The sequence below is a fragment of the Anolis carolinensis genome, chromosome 3 (genome assembly GCF_035594765.1).
Source record: "Anolis carolinensis isolate JA03-04 chromosome 3, rAnoCar3.1.pri, whole genome shotgun sequence".
Lineage (NCBI taxonomy): Eukaryota > Metazoa > Chordata > Lepidosauria > Squamata > Dactyloidae > Anolis > Anolis carolinensis.
In genome coordinates this window covers 127,113,617-127,128,165 of record NC_085843.1, presented here as the reverse complement: position 1 = coordinate 127,128,165, position 14,549 = coordinate 127,113,617, and the positions used below count along the sequence as shown (strand labels likewise).

Genomic DNA, 14,549 nt, shown 5'->3' with positions numbered 1-14,549 from the left:
GAAAAAAAACCTAGTTTGTTTCAGTTTTGGGGAGAGAGAGTGGGTTCCTTCTTGATTTTTTGGGTTCCTGGAGCCCAAAAAACTGAGATGGCTGTGTGGATTGGCCCCGGGGATTGCATCTAGGAGCCAGAAAAACCAAGACGGCACCCACCCCTTGACTAAAGCCCAAAAATAATCCCTTAAAAGTTAAAAAAAAATGTACCCAGCTGCCATTATTTTCTTCCTCATGTGAGAAAATGACACACCAGGAGACTGGGGGCGGGGGGGGGGGGCGTGTGAGGAGGAAGATAATGGTGGCCGGGATTAGTTTTTAAAAACTTTTAAAGGGTTATTTTGGGGGGCTCCAGGGTGATTGCATGCCATCCCGGTTGTTATTGGGATGGCATGATGTAGCCACCCTCCCCAGGAAAGCCTGAGTTTTGGGTGGGTTGTGTGGACTTAAACCCATGGCGAAGTGGGGGGTTTTTAACCCACTTCAGCAGGCATTTAAGTCCTGTATGGAAGTGCCCTGTGTTCCCATCAGAATCCTTTGTGTGTCAGAATAAAGGTTATGGGTTTCTTTATTGACACGTTAAAAAATTAAGTTGAAATAATGCAAAAAAAGTTATCCCCCACCCCCACCCTTTCTCTCTTAGGTTTACAAGGAAGCTAAAGACTGGTGGCTTTTTAGTTTTTATTTCTGCTTGCCACTGGCAATCACAGCTCTTTTCTATACGCTGATGACCTGTGAGATGTTGAGAAAGAAGAGTGGGATGCAGATCGCTTTGAATGACCATTTGAAACAGGTAAATACATTCATGACACCTCTGTTGTTTGTGAAAGGGACAAAATGCCGGTATCCTTAGTGCTGAACACATTTGTGTGAGGAACCTTTGGCTTCCTTGATATTTTGGACCACAGCACCTCCCGTCTCTTATCACTGGACATAATGGCAGGAACTGATGGTGTTGTGGTAAATAAAACATGGAGAATGTCAGGAGACTTTTCTTAGGTTTATCAGATTGTATGCAGGGCATTGCTATTATACCCATACATTTCCCAGCGAAGCAGAATATGCTGTAAACATGGCTTCTGCTGACATTTTCTGCAGAATTCCCTTGCGCACCTATTTTAGTTTTACTGAGACTGTTAAAAATGGGAAAGGGTATCTGTTTTGTTCCTGGGGTTGGCTTTCAATTTGGAAAGGATCCCAGGCTTGCATTACAGCAGTGGGCATGACCAAAAGATGGCACGATGAAATTAAAGTGCATGGGAGCAGATGTAATTCCTACCAATTTAGACAAATTCCTATCAGTGATACAAAGCACAGCTTAATTCTGGGCATTTCTCTACTCAAGAATACACCCTAGTTCAATGCCATGTGTTAATAAAGAAGACCTGTTACCATCAGCCACATTTGTAACTGACAAAGTAAAGATCCTTTAGCTTGTTGAGTTGCTTACAACCAGCACTTTTAGAAAACTTGCATGGGAAATATCCCTCCTCATGTTTTGGAATACTTCCAGGCTATAACATGGGTTACCCTCTTGAATTATATTTTGTTTTTCCTGTTCAGTATTTCTAGGGCAGGGAAGTAATATGTAAGGTGTGAAAGAGATATGAAAGATCTATCTCCTTGCTGACCAAACATGGAAATGGTGTGCTCTGTTGGGTCTGGGAAATCATGGAGATGCATGCTTCAAACTACCACACTTATGATTTCCTCTTGTTCAATCAAAGTTATCGCTATTAATCTCCCTGTGCAATAATGATATATATGCAGCCGAATAAAGTCAGATGGTTTGGTTGGTGTTGTTTGACCGTGTACAAGAAGTCCTAGATTGTAGTAACTTTATCCAAATGCTACCAGCCACATTTCTATCCTTTTACTAGTTTCTAAGTTGGCACAATTTCAAGTAATTAAAGAGCCACGCCTAACAAAAAACAGAAATAGAATTTTCTTTTGAAGCATCGAGACCAAAGTCAATTCACTTGTGATCCACCCCCAGCATCTTTAATATTTTGCCTAATCCTCTTGTCTTTTCATAACGTCAATCCAGAAATAGGAGTATGGGATATTTGGAATTATGAAGAATAAATAGATTGAATCCAGGGGTCATTAAAGATAATTTTCAAATGGGAAAATTCAGCTTCTTTGTTTGTAATCCAAATGCTTTTACTCCCCACCCAACAACCTGCCCATGATGTTTTTTTGCTTTCAGAGACGTGAAGTGGCAAAAACAGTCTTCTGCTTAGTGCTCGTTTTCGCCTTATGTTGGCTACCTCTTCATCTCGGCAGAATACTGAAGTTTGCTCTTTATGATGAGCGTGACCCAAACAGATGTGAACTTTTTAGGTAAGATGTTATGATAGCGTATACTATCACTGTTTTTTTTTAACTTTTCATCTCTGCTTCTCAGAAAATTGCTGCCATTTTGTGTTTCCACATTTGTAATGAGAAAACGAGTAGGTTCTTATAGCTGTGAGTCATGCGAGGAATACATGATTGTCATTAGGTTTGTAGCTCAGTCAAAACTACACTGACTGGCAGTTATTTGTTCAATTTCCCAATCCACTGTGTGATCATTGATTGTATATTCAAGGATGACCAGCTGCCATGGTTTTGCGGGAACATTGTCCCAGTGTGACCCAGTGGAGGGCCATACAATATAAGTTAATAGTATGGCCTCTTACCCAAACATACATGCACACACACTCAAAAATTGGGCAGGAACAAAAATGTATTGGAGAGTTTTCTGTTCCATGATGGATAATAGTGCTGCCTTCAGTCTTTTAAAGGATGCTATTGGTGAGGTTGGTACATTTTCTGGTATCTCTCCCCTCCCCCCTCCCTCCGGCTTCTTTAGGCCTGTGCTGGCCTTTTTTTCAAACCATGTACAGGAGGCTCCCATGTGGCAAAATAGCCAAGACAACTCAAAAGGTTTGCAGGTAATATTTTGAAAGAAAACATCTCCAGTCTCGAGGGCATGGGGATTCTCAGCACAAAAATATCCTTGGGGCCACATTAAGCCCATGGAACAAGATTTGTCCACAAAAAATACATTCTCGTTCTACTAAGTAGATCATGATGACACAACCTTTCCTGCTGTGCCAGCATTCTAGCTATACAGACCAACTTTAAGTGAGGTGTTTTGCTTCTGCTACCTAGACGTGAATATCACATGCCTATCAAAGACTGGCTGTAATTTCTCTGGTGATAGCTTGCCAACTGTGGGCTGGTAAATATTGAAGTGTGCACACTTGGCATGAGTCTTCAAAACCACGCCCTTAAAGAAATGTGAAATATGCTAACATTGAACACTATCTGTCTTTTTGTGTGAGGCATTTTCAACATGGTGACCATAAGGCAGGCCTCCACAACATGCAGCTCAGAGGATCTGGTGTGTCCCGCAGAAGCTCTGAGCCTACGCCTTAGAGAGGGAGGTCACATGCAGTGCTAGAGCAGAATAGCAATCACTGCTTGTCGTTGCCTCCTCTAGGTTTTACCTCTACACATTTCCTTTCTGTATTCACCAAAGTTACCAAACTAATCTATGGCTGGCAAGGTGGAAAGAAAAGTGAGTGTCTAAGATCACCTATCTGTGGCTGAGTAGGGATTTGAACATGGATTTCACATTACACATTTATAGCACTGCATCTATGACTGCATCTATGAAATCCTGGAGTTTGTAGTTTGGGGAGAAACTAGAGGTGCTCTTTGGCTCTTCCGTCAACTGCAAATCCTAAGATCCCATAGGATGTTACCATGGTAACTGAACTGGAATCCTAGCACTATAACTTGTGGTTGAAGGTACTTTAGCCTGATTGTCTCATTGGAGTGAAAAGATAATCTGCATTAGCAGAGGGTTTTGTTTTTTACAATTTTTGGGCTGAGAATTTTAAGGAAAACACACGTGCATCTTTTTGATTCCTATCATCACTTTCTGCATGCATGCAATTCTTTTTCCCCAATAACACACACATAAATGCACATGACCCATGCATTTGAAAAATATGCACATGTCTGCTTTAATAAGTGTGTAAAAACTATATACAGTAGAGTCTCACTTATCCAAGCTAAACGGGCCGGCAGAAGCTTGGATAAGCGAATATCTTGGATTATAAGGACTGATCAAGGAAAAGCCTATTAAACATCAAATTAGGTTATGATTTTACAAATTAAGCACCAAAACTTCATGTTATACAACAAATTTGATAGAAAAAGTAGTTCAATACACAGTAATGTTATGTTGTAATTACTGTATTTACGAATTTAGCACCAAAATATCACGATATATTGGAAACATTGACTACAAAAATGGCTTGGATTATCCAGAGGCTTGGATAAGCGAGGCTTGGATTAGTGAGACTCTACTGTATTAAGAAAAATTTGTAAAAGATTAATATATATATAGAATAGCAACTTATACCCAGAATGCATAGAAATGTCTGTACTGGAAGGGAAAAATAATATGATGATACAGATACTTGGCTGAATCAAAAAAGGCTAGAGATTCAGAGACCATCCAGACAGGGCCCAAAATGTGTGAGCTTGCGCACTTTTACTGGAGGCATCCAAAGGACACCTCTGGTTAAACCCTGCTTTGTCCCAAATTAATTTGATACCTGGTAAGACCTGGATCTTTGATAAGCTCCGGGTCTTTCCAGGTACAGTGTGGACTGGGCCCGGGGACCACATCACGCGATCCCTAAGCCCAATCCACACAACCCTCTTGGGCTTTTCAGGCCGCATGAGCCCAGAAAATTCACAGGGCACCAACCTTCCCCCCCCCCAAAAAAAGGGGCCTTAAAATTAAAGGAACTTACCCGGCCGCCATTAAGGTCCTGCCAGAATCCTCCTGGCGCGTAGAAATGACATGCCAGGAGGAATTCAGCAGGACCTTAATGGTGGCCGAGTAAGTTCTTTTAATTTAATGCCCTTTGGGAGGGGTGTCTGGGTGCCCTCCCGGAAAGTACTAGGAGGGCATCTAGACACCCCACCAGGAAAGTGTGGGTTTTGGGTGGAGGTGGGGAGACTTAAACTGCTTTGTCACGCATTTAAGTGCTGTCTGGAAGCGGCCTAAGTGTACATAACATGAACAGGATTTTCACATCTCTGTTCTAATAGCAGTACTGTACCTAAAATATTTTGATTTTTAACCCATTTTTCATGCAGTTTTTTACTGGTGTTAAACTACATTGGCATCAACATGGCATCACTGAATTCCTGCATTAATCCCATTGCTCTGTACTTGGTGAGCAAAAGATTCAAAAACTGCTTTAAGGTAAGATATTTTCATTCATTACTAAGCTGGAATTAGACTGAATTTGAATGCTCTACCACTACATAAAGTTTACAGCAGTTGTACAGAAGGCTGATTAGAACTATTTTGAAATAAATAGTTAGTAAGGGTTGGCCAGGGGGAGGGGGTGAAAATTGAGTGGAAAGCAGTTTTGTTAAGTATAATAAAACAACTGGCAGGATCATTACTTTGTAGTATAAATAGTATTGTTTATGTATTATTCCTAAAACATTGCTTGGAGTAGGGAAAATCTGTGTTTTCTCATCAAAATATTTGTGAAAATGTTGATACTTTTCTGTTTGCAGTATTTTTCTTTATATTTAAAAATAAAACTAACATAGGAGCGATAAATTACGAACACATTGCTTTTAAAAAATATATGGAAAGAGGAACTTATTTGGAAAAATGAAAATAGTGCAAATTACTTTGAAGAAATAATGTTTCATACCATTGGGGATAGGGAAAGCAATGCACAGACGGGGGCATTATTGACTCTAGAAAGGAAAAAAGAAAGCCGAAGTCAAAGAGACAAATTATGGGAAAGACCCAACTGTATTTGCAGAACACACTTGCTGAATTGTAGCTGCTGTATGTGTGGATGAACTTGACTGATACTTCATAAATGCGCTTCATCTTGTCAAGATGAAGAATTGCTCATCTTTTAGTCCACAGGATGGCCCAGCAGGCATCAGTGCATATTTCACACTTCACAACACATTGTCCACAATGCAGAAATAACGTGATTAAGCAAGAACTGTACACTAGGTTATGTGCCATGAGATGCAATTCACAGGTGTCTTTGTGTTTTCTATGTTAAGAAATACAATATTTAGCATAACAATCCCACAGGATCTGTCTGTCTGTTTGTCTGTCGGCCGATCTCTATCTTGTTTGTTTGTTTGTTTGTTTGGTGCTTGCTCACGTGCACTTTTAGACTGCCTAATTGAAAGAGTGCTCTGGGCAGTAAACAATACATGAAAAATATAAAGCACAAAAAAGAAAAGCAATGATACATAATCCAACCAAGGTAAAAATCATCTGCAATCATAAAAATATAATTGTCCATGAAACTGAAATAAAACTATCAGGAGAAAGAAAAGAGAGTGTTAAGTTATGAAAGCACTAAAAACAATCTTTAAAAATGCGTGTAAGAATAAAATGTTTTTCACTTGGGATCATAAATGTTATAATGTAGGCATTGGGCTAGGCTTTATGGAGAAGTTCTTTATTTATAGCCACTTGTTTCACCTTGTCCATAGGAAGGTCTTAGATGATTCCATGGGGAACAAGAAGGCAGATGTAGGAGGAGATGCTCTTAAAGAAAACCCAGAACTGAGACTCCCAAGAATTACCATTGTATAAATCTCTCAGTAAAACGTTTATCCACAACCTTAGCAAACTAAAAATCTTAAGATCCTTTGAAAGAACCCAGGAGAGATGTAGTTTCTTAAACTTTATGGAGTATAAACACTAAGCAAAAGAGCCTTCATACTATCAATAATACAGAAATGAGTCTTTTGAGCTTTCCCGACTCTTGTGTGATTCAAATCTTTTTTGCGCTTCTTTTATTTAATGTGTGTTTTCCTTGTCTTTTGATTCCTAAATCCTCGTTGTTATCAGTGTTTCAACTGTTGTTGTTTTTGCTGTTGTTTTGCTTTTGTGTATACCATATTGAACTTTTCCACAAGTCTCTACTTGCATACACATTGGATTTCATGGCTCTGTTATTACTGTTCTACCTTGACCTGATAAAGCCATTGGTCCCTGGGCATTCGGAAGTGCTGTTAAACCCAATCCCTGATACTGCCATCCACACATTGAAATGGCATAGTTCTTCCTATCTTGCTGACCCTGCACATGGAAAAAGGAACAACACCCTATATCCAATGTGGGATTTCAACTTCTGACCTAGCAACTTTTTTTCCAGGACTCCATGGCTTCATTCACCAATGTTGTTGGTGTTGATGTGCACCATAATTATTGACTTCTTGCCCCCAGTTAATCTACATGGTGCATGATGGCTACAATCTTCACACAGGCAAGCAATTCATCATGGGATTAGTACATTCATCATAAACCCATCTCTTCTACATTCAAATAATCCATGTCATTGGCATGAGAGGGTCTTTTCTAAAGAGTCATTTCTCCCTTCCACATGATGTTCACTTCCTTTGTTGAAATCCTCATTCATTTTCCATGACACCAAACAAATTGCAACCCTGAAAGTAAGATTTCTGTACCACATCTCTGAAGATTTAATCTAAATATCTTTTGTGTCTTGCCTTGCTTAGCTTTTGCAGACTTATCTGCATATCTCTCTTTATAGAGAGATAAAGCAAGAATACACACTTCAAGTAGTTTGATTGTGTCATCTGTGTGATTCATTCTCCATAGCACAAATGTTGTTCCTCTTGAAATTCCATCTTCATGTGTCAAGTCAATAACATATTTCGACACTCAACTTTCTCTCATTTTGGAGGGAGCATGATTTTAGGGTGTTGATTAGTCTGTTACTTTTGTATAATAATTTGTTTAACTGTATTTGATACGTATTGTGATTTTAATTATGCCTGAATTTGAATCATGTTGTGAGCTGCCTTAAGCTCCAACATTGGGGAAAAACTAGCCAATTAATTAATTAAATGTCCACAAATCACCACAAATTCAGCTTCATTTATTTTATAGTCCTGTAGTTAAGCCAGTGTATAAGCAAAAATAATGAAATACGTTACATCTGTACAAGAAACGTAAAATGAAGCTGGATTCTGTAAGCATGAAAAACTTAGGCTTAGTTTCTGCTAAAAGCCATTCGAATATTCAGCTATGATTCTGGGACACCAGATATCAAATCTCCTTTCAACTATAGAAACCCATGGGGTGACCTTAGTCAAGACCATGGTGTACAGATGATACCAGGTTATATGCTCATTTTTAATGTTATATAAGTAGGCAGGGAAGTTGCTCACGCAAATATGTCAGGCTTGTAACAGCACTCTTTCAGCCACAGAAGCCAAACCTCTGAATAATTTTTGCCAAGAAAACCCTAAAAAAGGGTCACCATAAGTCAGAGTTGAAGGCACATAACGACCATATCAAGATCCATTGATCAAAGAAATTGTCAAGGTATCTTTGTGAATGAGTATATGGAGCAAATGCACTACTGATAAACAAAGCCAGGGCATCGGAAAGAGAGACACCAATAGACTCATCCCCAAACGTTCTGCATAGCTGACCATGAAAGAAGAACCTCTGGTCTAGACTACACTCAGGTACAGATTGAGCATCCCTTAACCAACATGCTGGGAACCAGAAGTGCTTTTAATTTGTGAATGTTTTCAGATTTTCTCATACCTGTATTTCCATATATGTACATAATGAGTTATCTTTAAGATGAGACATTCGTCTAAACACAAAATTCTTTTAGGTGTCATATACACCTTATATACCTAGCCTGAAGGCAGTTTTATACACAATATTTATAATAATTTTATGCATAAAACAAAGGGATGCTCAGCCTGTACTTGTTATGAAGACCAACACTCAGATTGTTGGTATAGATCAGGGGTCCTCAAACAGTTTAAGTGGAGGGCCAATTCTTCCAATAGTTATTGCATGGATCCTCAGTCTGTTTCATACTCTGCAAACCAAGGAGACAGGCTACAACCACAAACATCTTTCTCATAATAAACTAAAATGGTTCTGGATTCACTCTGTGAAATACACAACAATAATTCTGTATTTTACTGTGTTCTTCCAATCCTTTTAAATAGATTTTTTTTCTTCCCTTTCAATAGTCATGCCTCTGTTGCTGGTGCCAGTCCAAAGATATGCTCTCCCTGGAAGAAAAACAGTCCTGTTTAAAATTCAGAGCCAATGATCATGGATATGACAATTTCCGCTCCAGCAACAAGTACAGTTCATCTTAAGGAAGCAACCGTGCTCTCAGTGTTATTTTTGTCAGTCGGTGGATGACAAAGGACTACTATTATTAAGACATCAAATTATGGCGGGGAGGGGAAGGATTGGGGGGTTGCATGATATTCAGATCACTTCCACGCTCTTCCAGACATAATTATCCAAAGTTCACAACTATTTCACACAAAAATATCCTTGCAAGAGGCTGACAAACCCTTGTCAAAGCACTTAAACTCTTCAGAATGAGCACTTCCAGATCATCCCCAGGTCCTGTAAATGAAATAGCCATGTATGACCCTGGAGGCATGAGTAGTAATTCTCACAGTATACAGTATAATGTGACTATTGTTGGGAGAAAGCTAGGTTAGTCTATAAATCAGTGTAGCCTTTTATTTTCTTTTTGTTTTTTGGGGGGAAAGTCACAGACAAGTCTGTCAGTCTATCCTATAATCCCACCTCAGATGTGGAGTATCTGTATTGTAATACAAAAGGCATGCTGCTTCATGTCACAGATGAAGAACAATCAACAATTTTATCTCTGTATATAGGAAGAAAATGAAAGAGCCCAGTTAAACAAAAAAAATCAGGTAATTCTTAGGTAAGGAAATATAAACTTGCAATTTGGGATAGAACAATAGGTGATAGTAACCGATCTTTGCAAATCTGGCGGTGTCTACGGACAACGCTGGCTCTTTGGCTTAGAAATGGAGATGAGCACCAACCCCCAGAGTCGGTCACGACTGGACTTAACATCAGGGAAAAACCTTTACCTATAATATAATTAAGAGTATCCCTATTCTCACATACATTTTTCTTGATGTAGCAAGAAGTTACTAATACTGTCCTATGGCAGAAAAAAATCCCTTCTTTTCACAGAGCTCTAGCTATCATAGTTGACCTTTGTAGCTGCAGATAGGAAAGAGTGGAGGATCTCAACCTTCACTTTTATGGAGCCTTCAAAAGATACTTTAGTTCTGCTTTTGTAAATATTCTGGTTGAGTCATAACTAAGCCTGGATTAGTAAGTAATAAAATACGGGCTGGTCCCAATGTTATTGTCTGCATGAGAGAGATAATGTGCTTATAATGCATGTGAAATGGAACTGCCAGGAGCATTTGCATTTTATGTATGCAACACAGAGTACTATTTCAAAAATAATACTATTAGTTAACACAAGTTGAAGTTTATTGCCAGTATTAATCAAAGAGCCATCATAGTGTAATATTATGAGTGTTGGATTATGGCTGAATCTACATTGCCATATAATCCAGTTCAGTGCAGTTAATCTGCATTCTGAAACTGCATAATATGGCACTGTAGATCCAGCCTATGAGTGGCAGACCAGGGTTTCAATCCCTGCTCCGCTGTGGAAACCTATTGTGTGACCTTCGGCAGGTCACTATATCTTTTCCTAAGAAGAAGGTAAACCTTCTTTGAATAAATCATGGCAAGAAAACCTTATAATTGGGTTGTCATCAGTCCAAAAGGTTCATAATAACAACAGATAAAAAGTAGTGGAGTATGCTGCCTCAGAATGTTGTGAAGTCTCCTTCTCTGGGGGGTTTTAAACAGAGGCTGGATGACCATCTGTTGGAGGTGCTTTGATTCTGTGCTCTTGGATGACAGGGAATTGGATGGTCCTCATGGTTTCCTCCAATCTTTGATTCTATGATAGCACCTTTATTCTGAGGCATACTGTGTCTGATCTGAATGAAATGCCTATATAACCAAAATGCTATATAGAAGGAATGGCCAAAGTGAGCTCTGGGGCTAAATGTGTCCTCTACAGTTATTGTTAATCCTACCCACCATCACCACCACTGTCACACACTTTTCTGTGTTGGCATATACTCTCTTGGAACAATTCTGGAACAAGGATTCAGCCACAGAGAATGGCAAATCATGCCAAGGAAACCCTCTGATATCACCATATGGTCACTATAGGTTAGGAATGACTTGAAAGTGCACCACCCCAACAGCAACAGTGAAAACAACAAGCTTGACTAAGGTGCATGTGTTGATGCCAGCGACATTTCCAGATTCTTGAAATAAGCCAAGAGCCAGACTCGTGTTAAATGTGCTCACTATTACTGCTATGGGTGGTAACATTTATGTACTGTATGTATATGATATACTATTAATTCAATTTTAATGTGCAGCTTTCATGGTTATGATGTATGGGTTTGGGGAAGACGGATGAACGTATTTTTATGTATATTGTTTTGTTATTGTTATGTAGAGTGAAAATAGGCAACTGTAGGAGGTCAGAAGGTTGCAGATGTCCTACAGGACACATTGCAGGGCAACACTTCTCTCATCCTCTCCAAAATTTAAAATTGATTTTGTGAAGCCTGGGACATCATAAGTCCAGGAGGGGCATTTTTTAACAATTGGAAGTGGCCAGTGCACTTCCTGTATACTTCTTTTATATGCCTACATTAGCTCCAAAACATGGTGACCATGGCACCATGCCTCTCTAGAGGACATTTAGGGGTAAACAAAAATTTTAGTGGGTAGCGCTTTTGTAGAGACTGTCTCACATTCCTATCCCATATGTTATTTCATGGAAATCACTCTGTTTGGATCCTAGCATTTGATAAACCCAGCGGATGGGCTATGTGTCTTGAACAAATTGCCTTCTTTTTTAGAATTTGGTCACATATATTGTAGTTTAGCCACACATATAACTATAAACACAGAAAATATATACGCTACCTACTTTTTTTAGACCATACTGCCTACAAAATATATTATTATCCATTTGTACAGGGTTTGTAAGAATGACTATTATTGACAGAACTCTTAACCAAACATTTTTATTGAGCCATGCTTCTGTGCCTTTAAAAGCTGTTTGAGCTACAGCCATTAGTAGGAAAATGATGGTTTATCCGCTTGTTGCCAAAAGCTTCACTGGATTTCTGCTGATCCAGGCAGTTCGCCAGGATGATTTTGTTTTGTGTTTCTAGTGAATGGGTAATCCTAATGCTGATCGGAAAAGGAGCAATAATGTGAGCCAAGTAAGCTTTAGAAGCAGAAATAAACATCATAGCAATAATAAGAACTACCTCCAAACCTTTCAATATTCAATTTCAGTATTTCAATATTCTCCTGAAAAGATACCAACACAAGGCAACTTAACAATCATAAGAAGATCTTCAACTTTTTAATTTCAATCTGTTCCGATCTTCATGATTTTGGCCCTCCAATTCCATCAGAATTATTTGACTTCTCTGTTCTCAATTGGTATCCTTTAATTGGATTGTGTTAAACACTATGTGTGCATATTCTCATGTGCAGACACAGAGAGAAAAATATTCCAAAGGAAATTCTCCAGTAAATAAATTATTGTACATATAATTTTGCAACAAACTAAAATGACTACTCTCTAGAGAGAATTAGTTGATCCAAGCATACTAATACCTAAAGAAGATACATTGAAATGCAGTAGGATGCATTTCTCTTGATTAATTTGTGTGCTATTCCATTTAAGGGATCTCTTCAATGAGTCTTCTAAATTCCCAATCTAGATTCTAAATCTCTCACAATTGGCTGTGGTTGTTAGGGTAGATGGGGACTAAAGTCCAACAACCTCTGGGCAGGCACTACCTGCCATCCATTGTCTCCTTTTAAGTATTACTATATTTAAATCTAATTACAAATTTCAACCTATTGCTGTTGGATTGTGCCCTATATGTTTAAGTATAGTACAGTACTATTTATTGCATAAATGATATCATGTAAAAGGCAAATCAGTCCTAAATTATGACACATGTATGCATTTCATATTTTTAATGAATGACATGCAGAAAGGGTTGAATTATGTTCTGTGGCCTTTGTTAGAAGTCAGTCATCATATTGTTACCTCAACAGAGTCAAGTATGTTCATAGATGGATTTTACTGCTTCCCACAACAGTATTGACATCAGTTGCTATGCTAGGTGGGTTAGAAGAGGCACATCAGCCTATTTGTCATAACTGATCCTTTTTTAATGTTTGTTTTATGTACCTGTAGGTTTTTTTATCACCACTTACTTTGACCACAATGTTAGCAAGTTGAATTGTCAATAGTGATGCTTGTAAATAGTTTATTTACATCAAAAATCTCTAGTGTTTTTCCCTCTGCACATACCAAGCTGGAAATTCAATCTAATCGAATTGAATGTAATGCATTAAGACCAGTAGAAGTTGGTTTTCATGTCCATAGAGCAGTGAAGGCATTCCAACTTCTTGTTCAAAATCCAAAGTAGTTTTTCAAGGTGTTGATATTTAGATGTAGAATTGGGCACCATGGAGAGCTCTTTTAAAGTTTAAACTAAAACCCAAAGGAGATACAATATTCCATTGTTATGGAATTCCCAAGCTATTTTTGATAATATTTTTATTACACAACAGTCAGATACATCTATGAAAGACAATATTAGAACAAAGTTGAACTATTATAAAAGCATATATTAAAACATACACATATTATAATACATGACACATGTTAAAATACAATAAACATAGAATGTGATTTGAGCATTCATGATTCAAACTGACTGGATAGGCCTGCTGGAAGATAGGAGTCTTCAGATGTGTTTTAAATTCCAACAGCTCATTTAACTGTCAGATCTTCCCGCAAGTTATTCCACAGTCTTGGAGCAGCCGATGAAAAGGTCCTCTGGGTGACAGTCGGCAGTCGGGTTTTGGCTCATAGAAGTGTCTGCCAGAGGACCTAAGTGTCCTAAAGGGCAGATTGTCCAGAAGGTAATCCTGTAGGTAACCTGGACACAAACCATATAGGGCTTTAAGGGTCCAAACCAACACTTTGTACTATGGCTGTAGATTACTTACAGACTCAGAGGCGGTATGCTTGTACATACTAATTGTTGGGTAACATGAGAAAATGGATGCTGTTTTATGATATAAATGTTTGTGGGCTTCCCATATATGACCATAATGAACAGAATGCTGGACTAAATAGACTTTTGGATAGACCAAATAGGGACTCCCTTACATTCTTATGAATCGGATCCAAACTGAAATGACACCTCGAAGAATTCAGAGTTTTAAGGTAATATGAGATAATGGAAGTCTTGAAAAATCTCTTATGTTTTGGAGAAAAAAAACATTATTAAAGTACATTTATTTCCAATCTGTCTGTGTCCTGTTTTGAAAATCACAGAAAAGACTGACTATATTTAGCCTGGAGAAGACTTAGAGGTGATACAATAGGTCTGCAATGTGGAAGAAGGAAAGAGATTGTAAAAAAAAAGTAAGGCACAAAATAGTTAAGGGACAAGAAAGGAATCTTCAGCTGAACATTAAGTAGAACATTGTGAAGGTAAGAACTAGTGATCGAGACCAACTTGG

At 38.4% G+C, this 14,549-nt stretch overlaps 1 protein-coding gene across 1 annotated transcript in view; it reads left to right on the top strand.

Moving 5' to 3' along the window:
• The window catches only part of ednrb (endothelin receptor type B), a 29,008-nt gene extending 14,677 nt beyond the window's left edge, over positions 1-14,331 (top strand). Inside the window, exons 4-7 of the mRNA XM_003218694.3 lie at positions 636-785; positions 2,202-2,335; positions 5,156-5,264; positions 9,077-14,331. Coding sequence (XP_003218742.1) covers positions 636-785; positions 2,202-2,335; positions 5,156-5,264; positions 9,077-9,208 — 525 coding nt within the window. The 3' untranslated portion in view covers positions 9,209-14,331. The remainder of the gene's footprint in view (positions 1-635; positions 786-2,201; positions 2,336-5,155; positions 5,265-9,076) is intronic.
• Positions 14,332-14,549: the final 218 nt, after the last annotated feature.